Source organism: Meles meles, chromosome X (genome assembly GCF_922984935.1).
Source record: "Meles meles chromosome X, mMelMel3.1 paternal haplotype, whole genome shotgun sequence".
In the NCBI taxonomy this organism is placed as follows: domain Eukaryota; kingdom Metazoa; phylum Chordata; class Mammalia; order Carnivora; family Mustelidae; genus Meles; species Meles meles.
Genome location: NC_060087.1, coordinates 20,503,667 through 20,527,865, shown reverse-complemented (window position 1 = coordinate 20,527,865; position 24,199 = coordinate 20,503,667). Strand labels below are relative to the sequence as shown.

Below are 24,199 nucleotides of genomic sequence, written 5' to 3'. Positions count from 1 at the left end.
GAAGCCTAAAACACATGAAACACATGTGAAAATGATGTCCCCTTGAAGCCATACAACAGGTCAGGCCAGGGTTTCAGCAGTCGATGGGAAATACTTGCTCAGGCTCACGCAATCCCACTTACCAGTCTACCTTCCACTGGTGAGCAGCAAAGAGGTAAGCAAGGAGGTGAGAGGATCTAACCAAATTATCTTGTCACAGCTAAAGTAGATACCATTTCTAGGATGGCTTATTCTTTACCTATGAAACTAACATGTGGCAGTTTGCTACTCAAATGGCTGTGTACGTGTTCCTGTGCATTTGATATGCTGAAGCCTATTAATGCTTCTGCCCCCCCTTCGCAGAGACAGTAACAACTTTCCAGTTAGTCAATGCCTGATTATCTTTAAGGTAAATCTGGCCTTCAAGTCTGAAGTTAATATTTAACTCTTCCTACTCATTCACTTGCTATACTGATACTCTCTTTTCACCAGATGCAGCCTCCAGGAAACCACTTTGAAAAATACAGTTGCATCTACCCTCATACCCAGACATGGATCTGAATAAAGGCAACTCTATTTCAGGATATGTATGGTATATTAAGCCAACATACCTTGGCATGCCCAGCCCTGTGGTGAAGGGCTCAAGGACTACAAAAAGAAACTAGAGTGCCTCCTGGCTTTGAGTCAGAATTCACATTTTCAGTTCATTTGGAGGAGGCTCTGGGAATCATCTGTGATTCCTCCTTCCCCTCAGCTCCCACATCAAGCCATCAACAGGTTCACATCAAAATCCTCGTGAGATGCATTCACTCCTCCCCTTCTCCACAGCCACCATGAGGCCAAGTAACTAGCATGCCTGCCCTGGACTGACTGATCTCCAGGGCTTCTCCACTAGCGCAGTTCCAGTCTCCACCCCCACCCAAACCCAAACACACTATTCTCCACACAAACTGGAAGGCTCTTGTTAAACTGTAAACCCAACCATATGACCACCATCCTCTCCACCAGCACTTAAAATCCTCCACCACAGCCCCCTCTGCTCTTAAGAGTAAGATCTAAATTCCTCAATATGGCTTTCAAGGTCCTTCATTACCTGCCCTTTGCCTTTGTCTCCAGCTTCATTTTCTACCAATCTTGGCCCTTGATTGACTGTGCTACAACCACAGAGGCCTCCTTTCTCTCTCCAGGCCTCTGTGCTCACTGTTTCCTCAGGCTGATACACTCTTTCCTCAGCTCAGCATGGGCTTCCAATCTCAGCCCAATGGTGGTCTCCTCAGACAGGCCTTCCTCAGCCATCCCCCTTACTAAATGCCTTCACACCATTTATCAACTTACCTTAATTACTGCCCATTCCCCCCACAGCTCCCACCCCACTAGAATGTAAGCTCCATTAGGACTGGGAACTTGTCCAGCTTGTTCATGCCATCTCAGTGCCTGGCATACAACAGGTATCCAATGTGCTGAATAAAGAAACAGATTACTAACTGATTCCATTTAAAATAAAATGTGTAACTACAACTTTAGATACATCAAAGGTTAACTACAAGTACACATTCCAAAATCACATATAACTGGTTTACAGAAAAAAAATGTTTAAAGATTATTCATACCACAACTCCTCTCAACCCGGGTTGCTCCCATCCTTTACGATGAACGAGTGGTGCTTTCTTATAACACACGTACATGAGAACAGAGTCTTTGTCAATTATAATAACTAAACCACTTAAGGGAAAGGCACTTATGATTACCTGGTTGATTGTACTGATCTTCATAAGCATCCAGCCAATAAAACTGAAACACTTGCTCCTCATCTGTCCCTTTTACCAGTGGGAGGTGACTGGAATCCACTTGGACTTCCTGGGCTGAGAAACTGCTGTCATCTTCCTGATCAATGTCCCAACAAGAAACATCTGGGAGAAAACTTCCCCTGCAGAAATTACATTTTGAAAACCTTTCAAAATCCAACAGAATAATTTATAGTGCTACTTGCCAGAAACGTCATAAAATGCTCTTACGAGTAGGACGTAGTCCCTTTCCCAGGATCTGCCTCATGCTTCACCCCCTCTGCTGGCTCACTCTCTTGGTGCCAAGTCTTGACAGCCACAGGCTCCACATCCACTTCCTCGGCCTCCATGGGCTCATCAAAGTCACCGTCTTCAAAATCCATTGCTCCTGAGTCCTCCTTGTCATCTACACACAACGCTGGCACTGGCTCTCCTGTAGACGTCATCACACATTCCCATCATGGACCGCTGCTGTGGAACACAAAGGCCTCCCCAGCACGGCGATAGGAGCCTACCCTTTCTCCCACACTGCATTTGCATTTCTCTTCCATCTCCAAACTGGATGTTTTTTAACTTTTACTGCTGTGGATTCAAATCTGTCACAACTGCACTTGCTATCATAACAGCTTCAAAATCATCTCCACTTCCTCCTTCACGGCGCCTCCCTTTCTGCCAGCAGTTTGCAACTACCCTTGTAGGTCTGCCTGACGTCAGACTTACCAGCAAATTCAGCACATTTAAGGGGAACTGAAGTTAATGGAGGCTCCTTCCTTGAGACAGGGGAAGCCGTTTTTCCTGAACGAACTACCTGTAAATATTTTTAAAATGTTCAGTCAGTTAGACTAGCATACCAAAAAAATATGCAACCGTCCTACCCTGACCAGAGAAAATGACAGTTCCCTCTTATACAACAATTTTATGTATTAGTAATGTAACAGCTTCCATTATTTTACTGTTACCTACGTTTACAAAAAAATACTTGTTTCCAGGAAGAAAATTATTACAGTTAGCACTGCCGTAATACCTATAATAAACACATACTAGTTACTAAAAATTTACTATGAAAAAACCAGGCACATGCTATTCTTGAAATACACGAAACTATATAATGAAACAGGAGGCCGAATTTAAAACAAAAATCAAGAACAAATTCAAAAGCATTTCCCTCATATAGAAAATCAACTAACTAAGTTTTAACCAATAATATAAATCAAGATTGAAGGTATTTCCACACACTTTACCTTGGGGGTGTGCACAGAGAAAGGATTCAGTGAAGCTCCAATGGATCTTTTTTTCTTTGGTATCATTACAGGTGGTGGAGTTATCTGAGGTTTCTAAAGGGAGGAATAAGACATTCCCTGCCATGCTTGGCTTTCCACAAGACAGAAAAAGTGCATTTCTTCCCCCATTAAGGCCCAATAAGCAAAGCATTTTTTTTCCTTCCCTGCTCCCCCCGCAAATCTCTGTTCATGTACTGCAGTTACTATAGCAACAATACCACAGACTCACGAGAAAACCAGAATAGATATTAAGTCCACCTCTCACCAATTTTTTCTTTTTACAACTTAACATACTTTTCCCCTACCCTTCCAGGATATTACATTTAAAAACTGTCAAGCTAGAGGGGCACCTGGAAGGCTCAGTGGGTTAAAGCTTCTGCCTTCAGCTCAGGTCATGATCCCAGGGTCCTGGGATCGAGCCCCGCATCTCTGCTGAGCAGAGAGCCTGCTTCCCTTCCTCTCTCTCCGCCTGCCTCTCTGCCTACTTGTGATCTCTGTCTGTCAAATAAATAAATAAAAATCTTTTTAAAAATAAATAAATAAAATAAAAACTGTCAAGCTAGAACCACATGTGTTGGTGTTAGTTGGTTTAATCAAGGGTTACTTGGAAAGAAACACCCCCCTAAATCTGTCTAGTCCTTGTGAAATAGCCCAAATGCAAATTCCCAGAGCAGCTGAGCCTGTCTGAGTTCTCTCAGGGACAGCTCACTGACTCTTGCCCTTTACTCCCTCTCTGAATTCAAGATGAGGATCTCACAGCCGAATGTGCAGACTGACAGGTATCAATTTATTTCGGGACCATAAACTGCAGCAACTGAACACAAGCAGTGGGCATTCCCAGGACTGACTCGTGTGTGTATTTGCACTATCTCAAACACATCCCCACCTAGCCCCGTTGACAAAATTGCAGAACTTGTAACAGCTGGAAACTACTCACCTAAAGTGGTAAGAAAGCCAGTTTGGAGAGTTGTTTGGGAAAGGGGTTGTTTTTCTTTGTGAGGTTTTGTTTTGGGTGTATACAGTGGTATTGTCATTGAATTTTTTTGTTTTAAATTCTAGCAACAGTCTGTTCTGTAAAAATTACTGAATTATTTCTTCAGCCTATGACCCCTGCATATTTGACAACTCCCAGAGAATGACTTACCTCAGTGTTCAGATCTTGTAGAATGTCACCTAGCAGATCATCCTTGGACAAATCTACCACTTTCTGGAAATTATAAAGAGAGGCAGAATGAGAAAGCCCTGCATTTCATGTTTTCACCCAGACCATGTGTCTGTGAAATGAAGAACCCAACCCAACCCAAGACTGAGTGCTCATCTACTGTTCACAGATCTTAACAATCACCTGTGTACATTTAATGCCTAAACCTAGAGCTCGCATCCTGTTTTTACCCTCATTTCATGATCCTCCTGCTAGCAAATCAATGAAATGAGCACACTGTCCATGCAGCTTTTCATTCGCTTTTCTATCTCCAAGTTCTAAACAATGAGGTTCCTAAATTCACCCAGAAATCTACATCTACTTTTGTGACTGAAATCAGGAAAATACAACTGAAATAGCTGAGCTGAAATACATTGAGCACCTATTGTCTATACAATCAAATACTAAATTTACTTCTCAAAAGAAAAGACAAAATACCAGAAAATTATGAAACTCACATCTGCAGTCTTCTTCCCAGCACTAGCAATGAACATTGACTTGATACTGTTTGGTTTTGTCACCGCAGCCTTCTTTACATTCCTCCTGTCTTTGGTACGTGCTTTATCATCTTTGCCTGTTGGAATATAACTGATTTATAAACATGCACCAACAAAAATCAGTATGGGAAACTAAAAACCAAGTCACCTGCCTTCTGTACAGGAGAATGAAAAGAAAAACATAAAGAATTCAAAATACAAAATATGAGATTTTATACATGGTACACAGGAAAGAATTGTTAAAAACAGCTTAATTCCAGAAAACTTAGGCTAAATGTTATTATAAAAACTGATGACAAGGCTCCTGGAGAGCCCAGTCAATGGAGAGTGCAACTCTTAATCTTGGGGTTGTAAGTTTGAGGCCCACACTGGTTGTAAAGATATTAAAAATCTTTTAAAAACTGATGAAATACTAGTTAAATACCAGAATAAGTTATTAAGTGGGATTGTTTAATGGCTATCATTAGTGTGAATAAAAATCCTGTTAAAAGGTTGGGGGGGTTATGTTTTTTTTCCCAAGAGAAATACAATGCTCAAGCTCATCTGGAACCAAGGGATTAGTGTAGCAGCCTTCATGAGATCATCTTTTTTTTTTTTTTAAGATTTTATTTAGTCATTTGAAAGTGAGAGGCAGAGAAAGCTCAAGCAGGGAACAGAAGGCAGAGGAAGAAGCAGGCTCTCCACTGAGCAGAGAGCCTGATGCAGGGCTCAATCCCAGGACCCTGGGATCATGACCTGAGCCGAAGAAAGAGGCTTAACCCACTGAGCCACCCAGGTGCCCCATGAGATCATCTTTTTAGTGCTATCCTGAATCTGACAGGAAAACTAACTGTGAAGAAATAGGATTACCAGTCATGATAGTCTAGCATCCTAATTTCCATGTTATGAGGAACAGCAACTACACACACGCAGTATGTTGTCACAACACTAAATGGCACAGAGACATCTACTCAGCAAAGAACAACTTGTGCCACATGTTTTCTCTTATGGCCATGTGTAAATCACCTACAAACTCTTCTAATACTGTCAGTTTTACTCTCTCTTTCAGATTCATTCCAGAGAACTCTACGTCAAAAAGACCTAGAATGACTAGGTCATATAGTGTGGTAGCAGCATAAGAATACTCAGACCAGATGAAATAGAAAATCAAATCCAGAAAAAACTAAATTACTTTGGAATTTAGCACATAATAAAGGTGGCATCTCATATCACTGGGGGAGAAGATGGACTTTTTAATAAGTAGTGTTGGCTACCCACATGTGAAGAAGCCAGTATAAACACCAAATAAATCAAAGATCAAAATTTTTAACATAAGAATATCCTAGACTTTAATAAAAAGGCAAGTTCCAGAGTACCTGGGTGGCTCAGACAGTTAAGCCTCTGACTCTTGATTTCAGCTCAGGTCATGATCTCAGGGTTGTGAGATTAATCGGGGCTGGGCATGGAACCTGCTTAAGATTCTCTCTCTCTCTACCCCCCATCTCTTAAAGAAAAAAAAAGGCAGGGTGACTGGGTGGCTCAGTGGGTTAAGCTGCTGCCTTCAGCTTAGGTCATGATCTCAGGGTCCTGGGATCAAGTCCCGCGTCGGGCTCTCTGCTCAGCAGGGAGTCTGCCTCCCTCTCTCTCTGCCTGCTTCTCTGCCTACTTGTGATCTCTGTCAAATAAATAAATAAAAATCTTTAAAAAAAAAAAAAGGCAAGTTCCTTTGTAACCTGGGTGTGGGGAAAGTCTTTCTGATTCAAAATCTATCTGTAAGGAAAAAAAAACTGATAAGTTCAATTACAACAGAAATAAATTTAAAGACAAAACATGAAAAAATATTTATAATATATAATGTTTTACAGATAAAGGACCAATTTCTCTGATTTTAAAAAAAGTGCCCTGGATTTAAAAAGCCCCCAAACCCAAAAGGAATGTGCACAATAAACATGCACAAACAGTTCACATAAAAAATATATAAACAGCTATTACATTTTATGAAAAGATACTCAACTTCATGTGTAAAAGAAATGCAAATGAAAACCATACCGAGATGTTATTTCTCGTGTATCAGAGTGGCAAAACTCCAAAAGCTTCACAATGTACTCTGTTGGTGAGGCCATAGGAGTATAAATTGTTGGAAGATGGGAACTCAAATTGTTAATAGAGTGTAAAATGGGACAAATGCTAGAGCAATAGTTCATAAAACTTCATGTGCGTTTTCCTCTCTGAGCCAGCAATTCTCCTTCTCGGAATTTTCTCTGAGGAAAGCACCATATGCACCAAATTATTCAATGCAGAATTATTTGTAAAGGCAAATTACTGAGGGTTCCTGGGTGGCTCAGTTGGTTAAGCGTCTGCCTTCAGCTCTGGTCATGATCTCAGAGTCCTGGGACTGAGTCCCGCATCGGGTTCCCTGCTCCGTGGGGGGAGCCTGCCCCCCATCTCATGAATAAACAAATTTTAAAAATATAAAAATAAAAGCAAATTACTGAAAATCTAATTGACAATTCAGTGAAGCCATTTGAATGCACCATCATCATACATTTATACAGTAAAATACTATGCAACAATATAGAAACAAGCAAAAAAGAAAAAAGATCTCTATGTGCTAATATAGGATGATTTTCACGATAGCATGTTAAGTGAAAAAACACAAAGTACAAAAGCATCTATAGAAAATATCTTTCATGTAAGGAAAAAAAAGTAAATAAAAATATATGCACATAATTCCATTCCTGGGTAGATACTCCCAAGAACTGAAACCAGGTGTTCAAATAAAAACTTGCACACAAATGTTTACAGCAGCACTATTCACAATAACCAGAAAGTGGAAACATCCTAAATTCCACATGCAATGGAATATTATTCAATCATAAGAAAGAATGAAGTACTAATACATGCTACAACATAAGGGAAACTTGAAAACATCACACTAAAGGAGCCACACACAAATGGTCACACAGTTTATCATTCCATTTACCTGAAATATTCAAAATAGGCAAATCCATAGAGATGGAAAGACTAGTAGTTGCCAGGGGATCTGGGAAGACTGGGGAGTGACTGCTTAATGGATACGGGTTTCCACTCAGAGGGATAAAAATGTTCTGGAACTAGATAATGGTCATGGCTACAAGCACTGTTAATGTATTAAACGTCACTTATGAGAAATTATATGTATATTTAACCACAATAAAAAGGGCATTTTTTCATGTGCCTAAAAATGAAAAAGTCTATAGGACATTTGTGAGAAATATAAGACAAGAGAAATAATTTTTTTATTGTGATCATTTGGCAGTTTGGAAACAGAATATAATTAATGGCCAAAATGTTTAGAATACAAAATACAGGTCCTAATACAGGGTATCAAGAGAGAAGGTCAATAGAGGTTTGAATAACAAGGAAGGTTTCATAAGCAGGCTTTAATTTCACCACTGTAGGTTAGTAGTATCTAGAGGGAAGGACAAAAAGAAACATAAAAAACAGGAGTCAACATTTGATGTAGAATCTTCCACAATTTTAGTGCTTCTGTTTATTTGTTTTATTCATTTTTCTACTAATTTTTTTCATTAGGACTTAGTTAATATTTTCTGTCTCTATTTGAAGCATGTCAGGGATTGGATCCACACCACAGTTATCCTTTTATACATCTGTGCAAAACGCTACAATTTCTTCCAAATCCTTAAAGTGGATTGCAAAATTCCATTTCCCTTCCTAAGATCTTGAGACCTTATTGGGCTCTCCTGAGGAACACTGAAACAGTGGGAACTTGTGGATGAATGGTGGCAAAGCATGGAATAAAGACTTCCGAGACTAGCTCTCCTCCAGAATGCCAAGTCATTCTCTCCACTGATGTATTAAATGTGAAGAAACAAGATGACAATGGAAACAAAAAGATGGTTCATTTACTCAACAAATGCTGCATACTTTCTCTGCACTTGCTACTGTGATTGGCAGAGAGATGACTAGGACATGGGTCCTTTTCTCAAGAACTTCCCTGTCCAGTGCAACCTAATTTACAGCCAACAAAAGTCATGTCCAGGTAAGTGACAGGACTCATTTAAAATGATCCAGGCAATGAACAACATAACCAGAACTTGAACAAAGGCCTCCTCAGTTCAGGGAGATAAAAAAGCACACAGGCTCCTTTCATTCTTCTTCATGGACATACAAAAACTAGGAATACACAATTAGAGTTCCTACATTACAAAGGTTGACAGAAACAAGAAAGTCCACATATCCTAACTTAACTAATGAATGAATAAATAACATCCCACATTTTAAAAATGCACACATCCTTACTTTTTTGGAAAAGGAAAAACACGAAGGATAATCAGAAACTTTTAAAAATGGTTACCTATGGAAATGTGTAGAAATGAAGAAGTAGAAAGCACAGGGGTGAGAGTAAGATTTACCTGAGTCTCAATATCGTTATGATTTTGAAATCATAAAAATGTCTTACAATATTCAAAAAATAAAATTAAAATGGAAGGATTTTTTAAAACCCTAATATGAATACAAACACAAATGAATCTAGAGTAAACTGATAAAATAGCATACAGAAAAAAATGACTTCATAACACCTTCCAAACACAATTCTCTAACTATATACCTTTGCCAAGATATAAACCAAATAAAACCATAAAGAACTTATAAACTTCAGTTAGAAAGGTTGTCAGTAGACATGCTGGCTTAATAGCTCTAAAATTTCTAAAATTATTTTGTGTCTATTTTAGAGCACAAGGGTTTTCACTGGGGTTGAAGGCAGATACAAATATAGAACTGGTGAAGGTGAAGAAGAGCCCTGTGGTGTTGTATTTGAATTGAATGTATCAGTATGAAACCATAACATATATATAAAATCTCTGAATTCTGTTCACCAAAAGGGCCTAGAAACCATTACACCCTAGTAGCAAGGAGTACCATTCATTCCCTAGATCTGAATACCATTCTCCACTAAGGAAGCCATGACTCTTGGGAGAAATGGTTAGATTCTGGGTCTGGGACAGGACAAATACAAGGAGAACCTGGAACATCTTGTTGGCCCAGGAAGCAAGGAAATGCTCAAAGACTGATGGGGTCATGTTAAAAAGGACACAGGAGGCAGCTCAAAGAGGCTCCCAGTGCCAAATGTGGGATAATGTGAACATCACAAAGAAAAATAATGCTAATGGATACTGAACTGTAACAGCAATTTTCAGTCCATGAGTTTGAAGTGATCACTTTAAAAAGGACAGAAACAAATCATCAATAGATGCTGAAAGCACTGGGGGAGAGGTAACGGGGAAAATAGACAGGGTCTCAAATTATCACCCCATATTTACATTAATACAAAGGTGGAAAGGTAGCTTTATAAGGAAAAGACCTCACAAACATCATTTTAACTAAGAGATCAAACCTAGTATCACCAAGAATGGGACAAAGTGATCTTATGTACCCCTGATATGATCAGTGGGAAAGACACAACTTCATCTACATTTTATTTTTGACTCTATGCACCAAGAAGCAATCAGGCAAATCCCAGACCACGGGACATTCAACAAAACCAGCCTAGTCCCTTCAAAGATGTCAAGGTCATGAAAGACCAAAAAAAAAAGGAAAGAAAGAAAGAAAAGAAAAGAAAAAAACCAGAGGGGGAGGAGGAGAAGGATGGCACTGAGAGACATAAAAACTAAAGTGGACTCTGTATCTGAAAAAACAGAGATCATTTCAGGCTAACTGGGGAAATCTTATTATGATCCAATATATTAGATGATACTATGAGAAGGGTACTGTGGCTAAGTAGACAAGCGTCCCCATTCTTAGAAGGTCACTGATGAAGCACGTAGAGGTTAAGTGTCATGGTGTTTACAACTTACTTTCAGAAAGTTGACCAAAATAAAGTCTGTTTGTATACTGTTGGGAAGGGGGAAGAGGAAGTAAACAAACATAGAAAATGTTAAAAATCCACAATTCGGGGCCCAGACTTTCTGAAAAGGGCAAGATAACACGGATTTTAGGTTTTTGTGGCCACACACATCTATCTGGTGCTATGGTGTGTTCTTTGCACTTCTCTCTTTTTTAAAAACACTTTCTTAAAATGAAAAAAACATTCTGAACTGGAGAGCTACACAGTAACGGCATGATTTCCTTCTGGGGTAATGAAAATGTGAGACGATTATAGGGATGGCCGCCCAACTCTGGGACTACAGTAAACACCATCAAAATGTACACTTTTAAATAGGTGCATTAAATGGGATGTGAATTACAGCTCAATAAAGCTGTTTAAATCAAACTGGCTGTGAGTGGGCCTTAGTTTGCTGACCCACAATCTACACTTGGTGATAATAAGGAAGCAAATCAAATACAAATACTGAAGATAATTTCCCCTTCACATTTTACAGAAACTAAATCAGGCCTGTTTACTCAAAAAAAATGTTTTGCCAATGATTATGTAGCTAAGAAAATCTGACACATTCATTTATATCACTTCAAATTTTGATTAGACAAAGCCAGTTGATTACTAAACCTTATTATTGTACTGTACTACTATCAAAGAGCTAAAATTTTAAATACATCAATTCAGTAGGAATTAAAAGACATCACTTATTGCTGCACCTTTCAAAATCAGCCAAGTCTAAAATGACCACAGAACTGAAATTCGAAAATAAGTAAAAGAGCAAACTCTTTAGATGACTGAGACATTTCATGGTGTTGTTTTTGCTTTTTACATATAATTTTTGATATACCTATGCTTCTCTCAATATTACAACATATTCTACACCTAAAAACAATTGTGGTATGTTCTTTTCCTTTAAAGGAAACTGTGTCAAAGTACCAAGTCATTTCAAATTTTGCTTCTTGTAACCTCAAAATGGCACTCTCTTGAAAACAAAATATAGGTACCTTTCTCATGAAAACCAAGGGCATCGTCTTCAAGGTCATCATCAAAAATCTCTCGGCCATCTTCCACATAGCCGATACCATCTGCAGGAACAAAATTTGAAATTGAGATCAAGTTTCTAATATTTTAATATGAGAATATTTTAGCCACAAAAAAACAAACCAACAAAAACACCTTTTATACCTACTCAGATGTTCTGTGCTATTTTTGAATGTATCAGAATCCTGTTTAGACAGGTGTCAGATGAAACATATTATCTACAGAGCACGTTTATTGTGTCAAAACCAAAGGATATATGCTATGCCCATCTAGGTGAGCTAGGGAAATGATTTAGCACAACAGGCTGCTTAACAGTAGTTTTACTCTACCAAAAGAATAAAAAGCAAAAGAATCAAGATCACAGAGGCCCAGAAAATCACCCCAGTCTATGAGGCAAAAATGGCAGTATGGCTAAGCCCAACGACAGAAACAGAAACATAAATATTATCACAGGTGCATTCCACACCACTCCCTGTGGTCAGGTGGTCACCAGGCACATGCCCAACAAGTCACACCCAGCAAGAGAGAACCAGTGAATTTTCGACATGGGTTGTAAGAACATCAGGACCAGCCTCTACCTGGTGCTTTCGACTGTCCAAGTTACTCTTCACACATATAGCTTCGTATAATCCTCACAGCCATTCCGTGCAATGGACAGTTTTCTTATCCCCATATCACCTGACGATCCACCATGGGCACACGGTTCCGCCCATTTCCTACAGAGTCATATCCTGGAGGATTTATAGGATAGCGCCTGGATTCTCCAAAATACCCCTAATAAACTCTCTATTGTACTCCCTCCACACTCTCAAATAATTTATTTGAGAAAAATCTGAACGAACAATAACATCTTAACGGTGTCTTACATCTGCTAATGCAAAGCAGCAACTCTTATCACCTAAGACTCAATGAAAAGCAACTAAAACAATGCCTAGGAGGCAATTTCTTCCCACATACCATCATCCACGATCCAGTCGTCATCCTGGCGGGCCTGAACCAGCTTTGAATACTGTTCTTCATCAACTTCCTCATAAACACTTGTGAAGTCCTCAACCTGCCATCATACAAGTTTGAGAGAGCTTCAAATGGAGTGAAAGTGTTAAACAATTCTGATGAAAAATTGTCAAATTGAAACTGGAATGGCAGCCTGAAGGAGTAGCTGCAACCAAATCATGAGTTCTGACATTCAACACCACTACCAGGTTTTCCTTAAATAGACATCAATTAACTTAGTATTCCTTTTAGGTGGGTGTTAACACAAGATATTAAATGATTCCATTAGCATAATACACTTGTCACACCATCAATTACTCATCTACTTCATAAAAAACAAACTGAATTATAGCCAATTCTTTGTTAACAGCTTTGGGGATTATTCACTTGTAACTTCTAGACTGGTTTCTCCTGTACTTAGCAAACCCATAAGGCATGGCAACTCCCTCCTGCCTGGCTGACGTTGCCCTGCAAACTGACAATTTTAGTAACTATTCAACCAACCAAAGGTAGTTCAAAAGCTAACCTTCCCCCACCTATCCTCCTCCTCAAATCAGCAAAACAAGCCTACTCTCTATTCTACAGGTACACTAGAAATAATTTTTAAGTGATCCCTATTTGCATTACCACTGATCCCCTACCATTCTCAGATCTTGAGACTGGAGATACTGAAATGCTGAGCTGTGTGAAGGGCAAGTTCTCCACTAACATGAGATGCCCAACTGCCAGAGGGCCAGAAGGCCAGTACCTCCTGGCATGAACAGAGCAGCTCACTTAAACACAGTTTAAGCAACAAGCAGAACAGAGGGACACCATCTCAGCTGCCATTGACTTGCCCAGATGAAAATTTGGTGGGCTACTTAGAAGAATTCATAGAAACCAATTAAAAATTGCTCCGTTATCTCCAGAGCTCAAGTGGTTAGGAGTGCAGGAAATGACTAACTCCTGCTGGAGAGCTAAGTCTCCAAGAGAAGTCGCTGGCCATGGAGCTTTGAGAGCCCAATGGGCAGAGCCGACTGGACTCCTGCCACAGCTCTGAGACTTGTAACAATTACAGGATCAGGCTTAGTTTTCACCTGCTGTTTAATCTGTTCTATAGGGATCACTGGCAAATGTTGATTTGGCCTATTACCATCTGATAATAGAAACTACCTGCCCTACCAAATTAAGCTATTGACAACACAAACACAAACTAGTCGAATTATATTACTATACTGACCAATTTTCTTTTGGCAGGGGGAGGGAACTGGCAGGATTATTTGTGTAGGTTGAAGTCCATTAGGCATACTTTGTGTCTTATTTAAGCAACTCACTTCTATACTATCAAAAAGATATCAGAAAACTACCTTAGAAAAACATTTTGAGTAAAAAGTCATTTTGCCTCTATGTCAAAACACCCGTGCTACTGCTCGGCATGAACTCTTAGAGCCATGCAATTAACATGAGTGATTAGAGGGAAATCAGTCACATTGTGTCAACATCTGAAATGCCCCCACACAACTCCTTTATAGAAGTACCTACATTAAAAATGCTTTACTCCTGCTTTACTGTAATCCTTTTAGCAACCCTTTGTGATCTGGTTGACTCACTTAAATGAATGGTGCCAAATGACAAAAATCCTCTTCCACTTTCTTAATTGCACAACACAGTATAGGCTGTGGTTAACTATGCATATCCTGAAACCAGACTGCCTGTGCTCAAATCAGGGCTCTGCCACTGTGACCTCAGGATTCTCACCTATGAAATGCTATTAATCATGGTATCTAACTTTTCATGATTATTGGAAAAATTAAACGAACACATTTATAAAAGCACTTAGAACAGTGTTTGCTAAAAAAAGTATAGTAGCAGTTGCTATTATCATTTTTTGGCTTGTATTAATTAATCACTTTCAAGCCCTGAGGCAGCTGAGATTATCAGGGAGCACTGAAGGTGAAGCCAGATAATGCTGTGTTAGATGGTAACCACTCTGGTTTTTTGTTTTTGTTTTTGCTTTTTACCTGCAGGCCACCAACAGTGGTTAGAGGAAAACAGCGAAAAAAGCATCACATTCAATCTTATACACAGAAGCCCCCAGTCCTCACCCAATGCAGACAAAATTAGGAACAATTTTCTCCAAGGAGAAATAGTGCTTAGCTAGACTGCTCAACACCTTAAGAGTAAAGTAAAAGCATTTCTAAGTTCCCCCACCAAAACTATGAAATTTACCAAAGCTGCAGTGTGCTATTTTTTTAAAGAGTTTATCTGAGAGAAAGTGAGAGAGAGAGAGAGAGGGAGAGAGCGAGCGCAGGTGTGCATGTGTAGGGGAAGAGGCAGAGGGAAGAAGAGGCATACACCCTGCTGAGCACGGAACCCAAAGCAGGACTCGATCCCAGGACCCCAGGATTGTGACCTGAGCCAAAGGTAGGCACTTAACCAACTGAGTTACCCAGGGGCCCCATGCAGTGGGCTTAATAAGGAAAAAAATGTACAGCTACTTTCATTTCTGAATTTAACATCATCTGTAAAGCATCTTACAGGAACTTAAAGAGCCAAGTAGTTGAAACAACGTATAAATCTACTTCATGCCCATGCTTGTCTAATAGTAAGAAATTACTCTTACAAGCACAAAATATATGTGTATTTCCTGACAAAGGGAACATAAAATACCTACAGACTATGAATTAGATGAACCACAGAAGGAAAAAAAAACCAAACAAAATCGTTACTTACTTCATATTTATACTTCTCACCAGCTTTAGCCCTTTTCAGTCTTTCTAGAGCTTCCTGCTGCCCCCTCTTTGATTTCTTTTCTCGCCTGGATCGAGAAGCTACAAAACTCCCTGAATCTGACACAGCTGAAAAAAAGCCAAGTTTACATGAGATGTTACAAAATCTCAGCATCTTCCCTCAGTAACAAGAACATTTCCAGTCAACAGTAACACAATTTTAATACAGAAATGGATACTTTTCATACTGTAGATGGTTCCTGAAGGTCATATTCATACAGCTCCTGTGACTCCAGAAATTTTCTCTAGGACCCAGTTAAAACAAATGAAGCAACTGTTATTTTTTTCCCTCCAAAAAGAGGAAAATTCCAAATTCAACTGATATCTTATGGAGACAGTAGAGAAAGGAGATCAGCCATTAGTCCATAACCTTTCCATTAGAAATGACGGGCCATAAGTAGAGTTATAAAAGTAGGACAATTCATTTTGTATTCTATTAATCAAAATTTGAAAGGCTTTAAAGGAGCATCTGATCTTTGCAAAGTACTAGGCACTCTAAAAGACAAAAAGATAAGCAAGACAGTTTCTGTACTCACAGAACTTATTATCTAAAAAGGGAGATAAGTAGCAACTAACTCAAAAACAGTCTTTAGAATACATGCCCTGAAAGAGGTTCAAATAAAGTATTTGAAATTTCAAAGCAGGGATAAAGTGGGGGGTTGGGAGAATTTAAAAAGATGGCTCTAAAGAGATTCTTGATTCCTTCACTGATTTCCAGGCCTCATTCACTTGGTTAGGAAACAGGATGGTAGTATAAAATTACAAAGATTAAAATGTATTTTGTCAAAAATTACTGGAATACCAGAAGCCCTCAGTGTTCATTTATTCAACTTTTGAATTACTCATGCTCAATGTTCACTTATTCAACTTCTGAATTACTCATTACAAACTGACCACTGAAGTGTTCATCCACAAAACTAATCTCTCACTTACCAGCTGCTGAATAACCAAGTCAAGCAAGACAGTGCTGCCTGCCAGCTGTGCATTTTGGCTTAACACGATTGCCATCTATGTCTGTGAAACCGGCTTTTTATTATATTTGGTGCTAGTTATTTCATAAAAAGGAGGCACAGAAAAAAAGTATTGGTAAGATGCATCCTGAAAGCTCCAACCCCTCTGGAACGTTCATAACAACATTTAACTCACGGACAAAACATTTGACTGAAAAAGAAGATGCAATTTAAAGAACATGTACCAAATGCTGACAATAAACTGCTGGAAACTAAATCTTACAGGTGAAGCACAATTAGAGATCTTTTTTTTTTCCTAGCTTTCTGGAAATTAAATCTCTCTTGAACGTCTCAGTCTATTGTTTGACTTTCACATTTGACTTTTAAATCCATTTTCAGAAAGGCATTAAGTAAAAATTAAGGAATGCAGGTACTTAATGATGACAGCCACAAAATCTTGGGCGTGGCTCAAATGATTTAAAAAATTCATGAGCAGGTCTACATGAAAAGGTTCTGGAGATTACTGGGCATGAGCACTCAGAGTGAAAAGTTGGCCTTGGTATATTCCCTTAAAGATGCCACCTCCCCTTTAATAGACGCTCCTGACAAAATGCATAGTTCTTCAAATGGACTTACTTCACAGGCAATAATGTACCATTCTACAGGGTTTGGAGTACAATTATAGGAAGGAAGAGTTGCCTATCCTCAAGGGGGCTCACAGTCAAATAAAGCAAAAGGACATAAGGCTCCCACCATTATACTGACATGGTGTCACAGAAGAGGTAAGGACAAGGTACTGAGGAACACAGAAAAATGAGAAATCAGGGAAGGCTTCACAGGGGAGGTACCCAACACAGACCCAGAGAGAGCATTAGAATTTCACCATCAGAGTATAGGGAGAAAGGGAGCAGAAGTACAGATAAAAAGCATAAGCCAAATTACAAAGGGATAAAGCTGCAAGGTGTATTCAGAAACTGAAAGAAAGGGGTGTCTTGCTGGCTCAGTCATTAGAGCATGTGACTCTCAACCTCAGGGTCATGAGTTCAAGCCCCCTGTCTGGCATAGTCCTTAAGTACTTAAAAAAAAAAAAGCAGCAAAAACTTAGAGAAAGTCAGCATGGAAAGTAAATCTTACATGAGAGTGCAGAGTTTGAGAACAGGAAACTAGGGAGGAGCAACACAATCCAGCTCCACCACTTACTGGGTGACATGAGACCACCAGTTAACATCTCCGAGCTGCAGTGACCAGATGCCTTGTTGTTGGTTTCTAAGCCGCCTGGCACCTGAAACTGTTTGTGAAATCCCCTCATTATAAACCTCGTTGGGACTCAGAGCACAAGTCCCACTACCCAAGTTGAAAAAGCAGACACTCTTTCCCACACACCCTTGCAGCTAGGGCATGAACACATAAAATATGTTATTAATAATTCTATCAGTTAGGAACAGCTGCTCAGACTTTAAATCAGCAGCTAGTGTCAGAAGGAAAGTGGGTGGGCTAAGAGAAGATTCTAGAAGTAGCAACAGCTGCAAGATGATTACCTGGGGTCCCAGAGCCAACAATGTCCCAAGGTACAAACTATAACATCAAGTACTCGGCCATGGCTGGCAATGACCTCCTCACTAGACCAGTTTTGTGGCACAACTTTAATTACTATTCCTGACGAAGCAGCCCCGCAAATGATTCTCCAGTCCGCCTGGAGTTTCTGCGAACAACACAATATCCTTCTAATCCCTAAAATACTTAAAATAAATTACTTCTTTCTAGTTACATCTGCTAGAGTTGGCTCCTGCAGCTTTTACCTCTAAGGACTTTGACTAATGCAGACCCTCAGGGTCTTCATCTGTGAAATGGGGATAATCATGTCTGCTTCATAAAGTTGTTAAGGATTAAATGAAGATCCCAAGCTTACTTTATATTCAGCAATATAGAATCCCATTTAATGTCTGTGTATGTGTGTACAGATGCAGAGGACAGACACACACGCACACACACAGCGCAAACACACCACACCCAGCAGTACCATGGTCTAGCTTCTGGAAAGCAAAAATAAAGCTAAGTGTTTTTCTCAGAGAAGCCTCAATATAGCACCACACACAATTAGCTCTTTACCATCTCAACTCCAGGAAGACAGAAACCATGTCCAGCTTACCTACCATTTTAACAGTGTAACACCAGAGCCTGGCAAAATGCCTATACCTAGTAGGTACATAATAAATATTTGCTGAATGAACAAATGAATAAACCACTGTACCTGCTTTTTTAAATCATTAAATGCTCCCTGATCCCTTTTCATATGTAATAATAGCTAGTTATAGACCTTTCAACTTTTCACTTTCATTGTCAAGGTACCCCACCTTCTAATACCAAAGAGAAAAAAGGCCTAGAATTTCCTTCTTGGAATGTGTCCAACGCTTCATGTAGGTACGTTAACCAAAAAAAAAAAAAAAAAAAAAAAAAGGCATGAAAAAAATCCATTACAAAAGTTTAAATATTTGGTTCAAAATTACCATCTGAAGTACCCCCAACCTCCCCAAAAGCAGACAGACACTAGCCTGCAACAGTCTTTCAGGTAAATCTTTCCGCTCCAAGGGAAAAATTCCAGTCACAAGTCTCCAGCAACTACTTAATCAACACCATGCCTTAAGAGGGGTCTCAAGATTACACAGTATCCTCCAAAGAGTGATTTCTTGATGTTCACAGATGACGTACAGTTTTTAGGGTGAAGACAGACACCCTAGTGGCAAATCACTGATGGAGGGCTGCAAAGACTGTTCACATACTCACATCCTACATCTCATTTGTAATCCAGGCTAGACGACTCTCCAAAACAAATTGTCTTAAAAACGAAGGGCTAGAACAAATTGATATCTGTGATTCACAACTAGGTGAATGCTAAGGAAGCTGATTAGAAAGCAAGTTCTCATTAATGGAGATGTATCTGAGTGATAGGAGATGTACCTTGAGCTAAGAAAGTAAAGCGTCTGATTTTAAGTCAGAAGTTCACTGAAGTTAAGTCATACTTTGGTTGAACACAGTTCAAAAATCATAAATCAGACAAAGCCATTTACATTTTTGTATTCTATTTTTGGAAATAAAAGATTACCACTGAAAACGGATTCATATACATGGCATCCGGAACACTGCTGAGCTGATGCAATTTTTTTTTAACTTCACCAAGGATGACTAGATTGTGATCACTATTTCTATGCAGCACTTGAAGAACTTTTCATAGAATTTGAAAGAAAAAAATTGTTAATGCATGAAGTAGAAACCCATTACTTAAAAAGCAAAACGCATTTCTCTTCTGGTGACAGCCCTGAGATCTTTCTTTCCTGCTGAGTTACCATGTATAACAATTTCCCTGGGAGTTTCTATAGAAAGGGCGCACACCCGTTCCGTCCTAGCCCTCGAGCAGATACTTGGGGACAGAGTTCCTAGATACTTCGAACCAAGACTATGCCCCACCGGAGCCACTCTGATGAAGGTGTGCCCAGCACGTGGAACGCAGGCACCAAAAGAAATAAAAAGAAAATGCATACTAGTGCGGAGACCAGGAGTGACACAGGCCCTGCAAGGGACGCGCTCTGATTTCCCAGGAACAAACGGCCCTGCGAGGAAGCCGCACCCGACACCAAATGGGTCCCAGCCAGGGACAACCGAGGTCCGCGTCCAAAAGGACCCGTCAGGGGACCCGGACGTGCGCCTCCCTAAGAAAAAATAAAAAGGATCTCTCCAGAGCCCTCACCACCCGCAATCATGCCACGGTCCCTGTACTCCTAACCCGGTACCCCGCGCTGGGGTTGTCCCTCACCCTTCGACCCCGTGTCGCAGTCTTCGCCGTGCACGGGCGCCATGGTCTTGAAGTATCCCGATTCCGCGCCAACCAGCCCGAAACTGGCGCGGGGGCCGAGACAGGCGCCAGGCTGAAAGCCAATCAGAGGCTCGGGAGGCTGCGGACTTCCGCCCGGAAGGCCACTGACGTGCCGCGCCGCGCCACGCCCCGCCCCCGGCCTTCCCGCGGACGCGAGTTTGGCGCCCAGTTATGACCCCTGAGGGAAAAAGCTAGAGTGACTGGGAGGCGGAGGAGAGAGGGGGAAAAAGAAGCGGCCGGGCTCGCCAGGAAACTCGCTGCGCAGGCGCACCCACGCTGATGGGAAAAGATTTGGGCGCGTTGGAGTAGGGGCTTTCTGGTTCTAAGAGTTGATTTTCTGAGAAAAAAGACGCGGGCGGGCAGTAGGATGGGCGTGGTTGGACCTGTTTCCCCAGAGCCTTGGGAAAGCGACTGCCTCCTGCTGCGCGCTCTGAGTCTTGCCCGATAACTTTTTTTCTTAGCGTGTGAACACAGTGGCCGTGTGATTTATAGATATGTGTGTATACATATGTATATATTTTTTTTTTTCTCTAAAGAGAATATAAAGTTAATTCAGTCTATCCTCCAGCATGGTTGATCAATGTTTGTTTCTTAATTTCTGATTTTTTAGAAATTTTTTTCAGCTTTATACCATTACTTAATATCATGTTAAGATATGATCCATACGTTGTGATACTTAACACATAGTAATTCACACTTAAATCCGCTCCTTGTTTAAAGCACTAGTACAGATTTATGCCTGTACTTTCCTTTTTTAAAAAATGTTGCAACTTTGATACTATAAAGCTTATTCCTAACAGGAGAGAACTGTTTTGGCTAGGCATCAATAAGAACCAAATCTTTCCTTTATAACTTCACATCTCATCATTTTCCACATGCCCCTTAAAACTCTAAGCACTTCAAGTTTTGTTTCTCTTTCATGATCCACATAGTTCCAGGAGCCAGGACCTGAGAACACGTTCATATTATGATATCACTCTGGCCCTACACATTCAGGTCAAAACTCCAAGTCAGCACAGTGAGATAGGAGTATTCCTGAAAGCTATTCCTACACCTGGAGGTCTGTCAGTATCTTAAATATAATGAGAGTGCTTTCAACCGACATAGATGCCACTAAGTCTGAATGCACCGCAACACCAACTCAAATTTCTCAGATTCTGAGAAATCCCATGGGATTTTTCTCAGAATCCCACGATGTCTGTGCCCACTTCTCCTCCACCACCAGGCAGGAAGGGAAGTGTATCAAAGGGAAAGATGGTGATTCTCAAGAGCTGATTGTTACATATTCAGGAATGTCATAATCTGCTTGTTAAGCCATTGGTAGCTCGAAATCAGCCATGGTGGGAGTATTTACACCATGGAAATGGGCAAATGCTACAAATCAAAAATCAGTCCCCCTCCTTCTTTTGAGAGAGAGAGACAGTTTTCCAGCAAATCACCAAGTAGCCATAACATACTTTAGTTAAAAATCTTACTTCTGTGAATTTTCACAAAAACACAGGACTGGTGCTAGAGCATCTTCCAAGTCCTCAGAATTGGCCCATAAGCAAGCAAGAGGCCTCAAAGCTTGTTTCATTAACTTCATTGTAAATCTATCTTTGTTATCTAGTCAGTCAAAAAAAAATCACAATTTGTCTTAAACTTGCTCTCTCCTGTCCAACACAGGAGGAGTTTTACACTGGTTTTCCAAATTGAAAAGTTTTTTTTAATTTATCATCATTACTGAAAACAAAGAAAAACAGTCAGTCTTAATTACTAACTTGAAATACTATTTCCCACCATTTCTATCTTTTTATCTGTATCTCTCTATATAAACTCCATCCATTGCTGGTAAACTGGTCTTGAGGAACTGGTTATTGTTTGCCAGTGGCAGTGTAAATAGGTACAACCTTCTGGAAAATAATATTGCAAGATGTGGCAAGTACAATAGCATGCTTTTATCTTTCAAACCATGATTTCTGTGGGTAAAAGTTAATAGAAAATAACTCACAAGAAACAGAATAAATGCATAGATGTCAATGGCTACCATTTTCCATCAGCAAAAAGTTGAGACAGAAATGTACACATCAGAGAAGAGGTTTAATGATGTGACATCAAAAAGAAAATAATTGGGAAAACTTAAAACATGGAAAGTGTGTATGATATTTTATAAAGTGAAAAGAGCAGAAGGAAAAGTGATATGCCCAGTTAATTACAACTGCATATCAAATAGCAATGCTATGTAAAATGGAATATATTTTCTCCAGATGATAGCATTATAGATTCTTTTTGTTTACAATTTGTTCTCTTTAATATTATGCAGGAGGCGTTACAGCATCAGATAGAGACAGATTTCGGGTTTGATTCTTAGACTACTACTTTTAAGTGACCATCAAACTGGTTACTGAAACCTCACTTTCTTCCTCTATAAAACAAAGGTGCTTATACTTACCTAAGAAGCAATTGTGAAATTTAATTGAAATAATACACATACCATACCATTAAGATGCCAGCATCTAAAGGCCTTCAACAAATAGCTATTATACTTATTGTATTTTTACAATATGCTTTACCATTACCCTGATCTTACTAATAACTATACGAGGTCATTCTCCCCTTTCTTCTTGTAACGAAATGTGGTCTTTTAGCTCGGCACATTGATAGAGGAAGACTGTACTTCCCAGCCTCCTTTGCACCGAGGTTTAGCTAAATGACTAATTTCTGGCATACAAAACTTAAGCAGTACTGTTGGGGGAAGACTTACAGGAAAGCTTCTTAATGAAATTGGATGCATCCAGAAGGGGACTCTCTTTTTTTGTCTGTTTGCCCTTTCTCTCTTTCTTCCTGCAACACAGATGTGACGGCGGACCCTCCAACAGCCATCTTGGATTATGAGATAACTCTGCAGATGAAAGCCCCACATGGAGATGGTGGAACAGAATGATAAGAGCCTTGGTCTAACATCTGTGAAGCCACCATACCAGCCCAGGCTATTTGCCTACTTTCCAAGCAAACTTTCTTTCATAAACTAGACTCTTTTTTTTTTCCCCTAGGGGGAAGACAACCAGCCAACCAAATTCTCTTCTGACAAGTATACTGGCAGGTGTATTTCTCATCGCCATCAATAAATTAGGACTCTGGCCAATAGCAGTGTGAGTTTGCTAACATGAACCTGGTTATCTTTGGGTTTATTAATAAAATCAGCTTTGTGCCCATGCAGAGTTTCTCAACACAACTAGGTAATGCTGTTTATGTGCAGCTATGGAGAGAGGATTGTCTGCCAGCTGAAAATCGGCAAGAAAATGAATGGCGCTGTGTGTGCCCTTGACATCCCCCAAGGATTCCAGGTGATATGAGTAGATATGCAACTCCCCTGGGCATCTAGCTAGTGGTGCCAAAGCTCAAATCATTTTCCCAGGCACATAAGTGGCAAAGCCCCTCTCTTGACTTACTTGCTTATTAAAAGACATAGGGGAGCACCTGAGTGGCTCAGTGTGTTGAGCATCCGACTCCTGGTTTAGGATCAGGACGTGATCTCAGGGGTCGGGGGTTATGGATTCAGCCCCCACTGTCAGACTCTGAGCTCAGTGGGAAGTCTGCTTGAGATAGTCTCTCTCCCTCTCCCTCTGCCCCTCCCTCCCAGCCCCCTCACCCCCTACCCCCCGCTGCGCAGGTATAGGGGCCATGGGGCAGGCCCATTTCTGGAGCACAGCTCATTATGTGTATCTCTGCTCTTGGACAAACCACAGCTCTCTGGAATGGCATTTGCAGACCCCGTGCCTGTGAGCTGTTCCTGGGCGGTGGGAGTCTCATGGTGTTTGTTGAGTCCTTTGCTTAAAGGCAATGATTCTGGGGCTGGGACTCGTTGAATCAAAGGACAATGGATGAAATACTTTAGCTTAACTATAAACTCACCTCACTTCTAGAGCAGGAATCAATGACACCCAGCAAATAAGGGATTGGAGAGAGAAAATGAAATTGGCCTAACATTGCCCA

The 24,199-nt window shown here is 40.2% G+C and overlaps 1 protein-coding gene across 1 annotated transcript in view; it reads right to left on the bottom strand.

Annotated features, from left to right (window-relative positions):
- The window catches only part of POLA1 (DNA polymerase alpha 1, catalytic subunit), a 304,615-nt gene extending 284,323 nt beyond the window's left edge, over positions 1-20,292 (bottom strand). The window contains exons 1-10 of the mRNA XM_045996009.1: positions 20,165-20,292; positions 15,348-15,472; positions 12,600-12,696; positions 11,606-11,686; positions 4,703-4,818; positions 4,188-4,250; positions 3,005-3,097; positions 2,484-2,571; positions 1,995-2,196; positions 1,728-1,906 (exon numbers count right to left, since the gene is read on the bottom strand). Of these exons, the coding sequence (XP_045851965.1) occupies positions 1,728-1,906; positions 1,995-2,196; positions 2,484-2,571; positions 3,005-3,097; positions 4,188-4,250; positions 4,703-4,818; positions 11,606-11,686; positions 12,600-12,696; positions 15,348-15,472; positions 20,165-20,207 (1,087 nt within the window). The 5' untranslated portion in view covers positions 20,208-20,292. The remainder of the gene's footprint in view (positions 1-1,727; positions 1,907-1,994; positions 2,197-2,483; positions 2,572-3,004; positions 3,098-4,187; positions 4,251-4,702; positions 4,819-11,605; positions 11,687-12,599; positions 12,697-15,347; positions 15,473-20,164) is intronic.
- Positions 20,293-24,199: the final 3,907 nt, after the last annotated feature.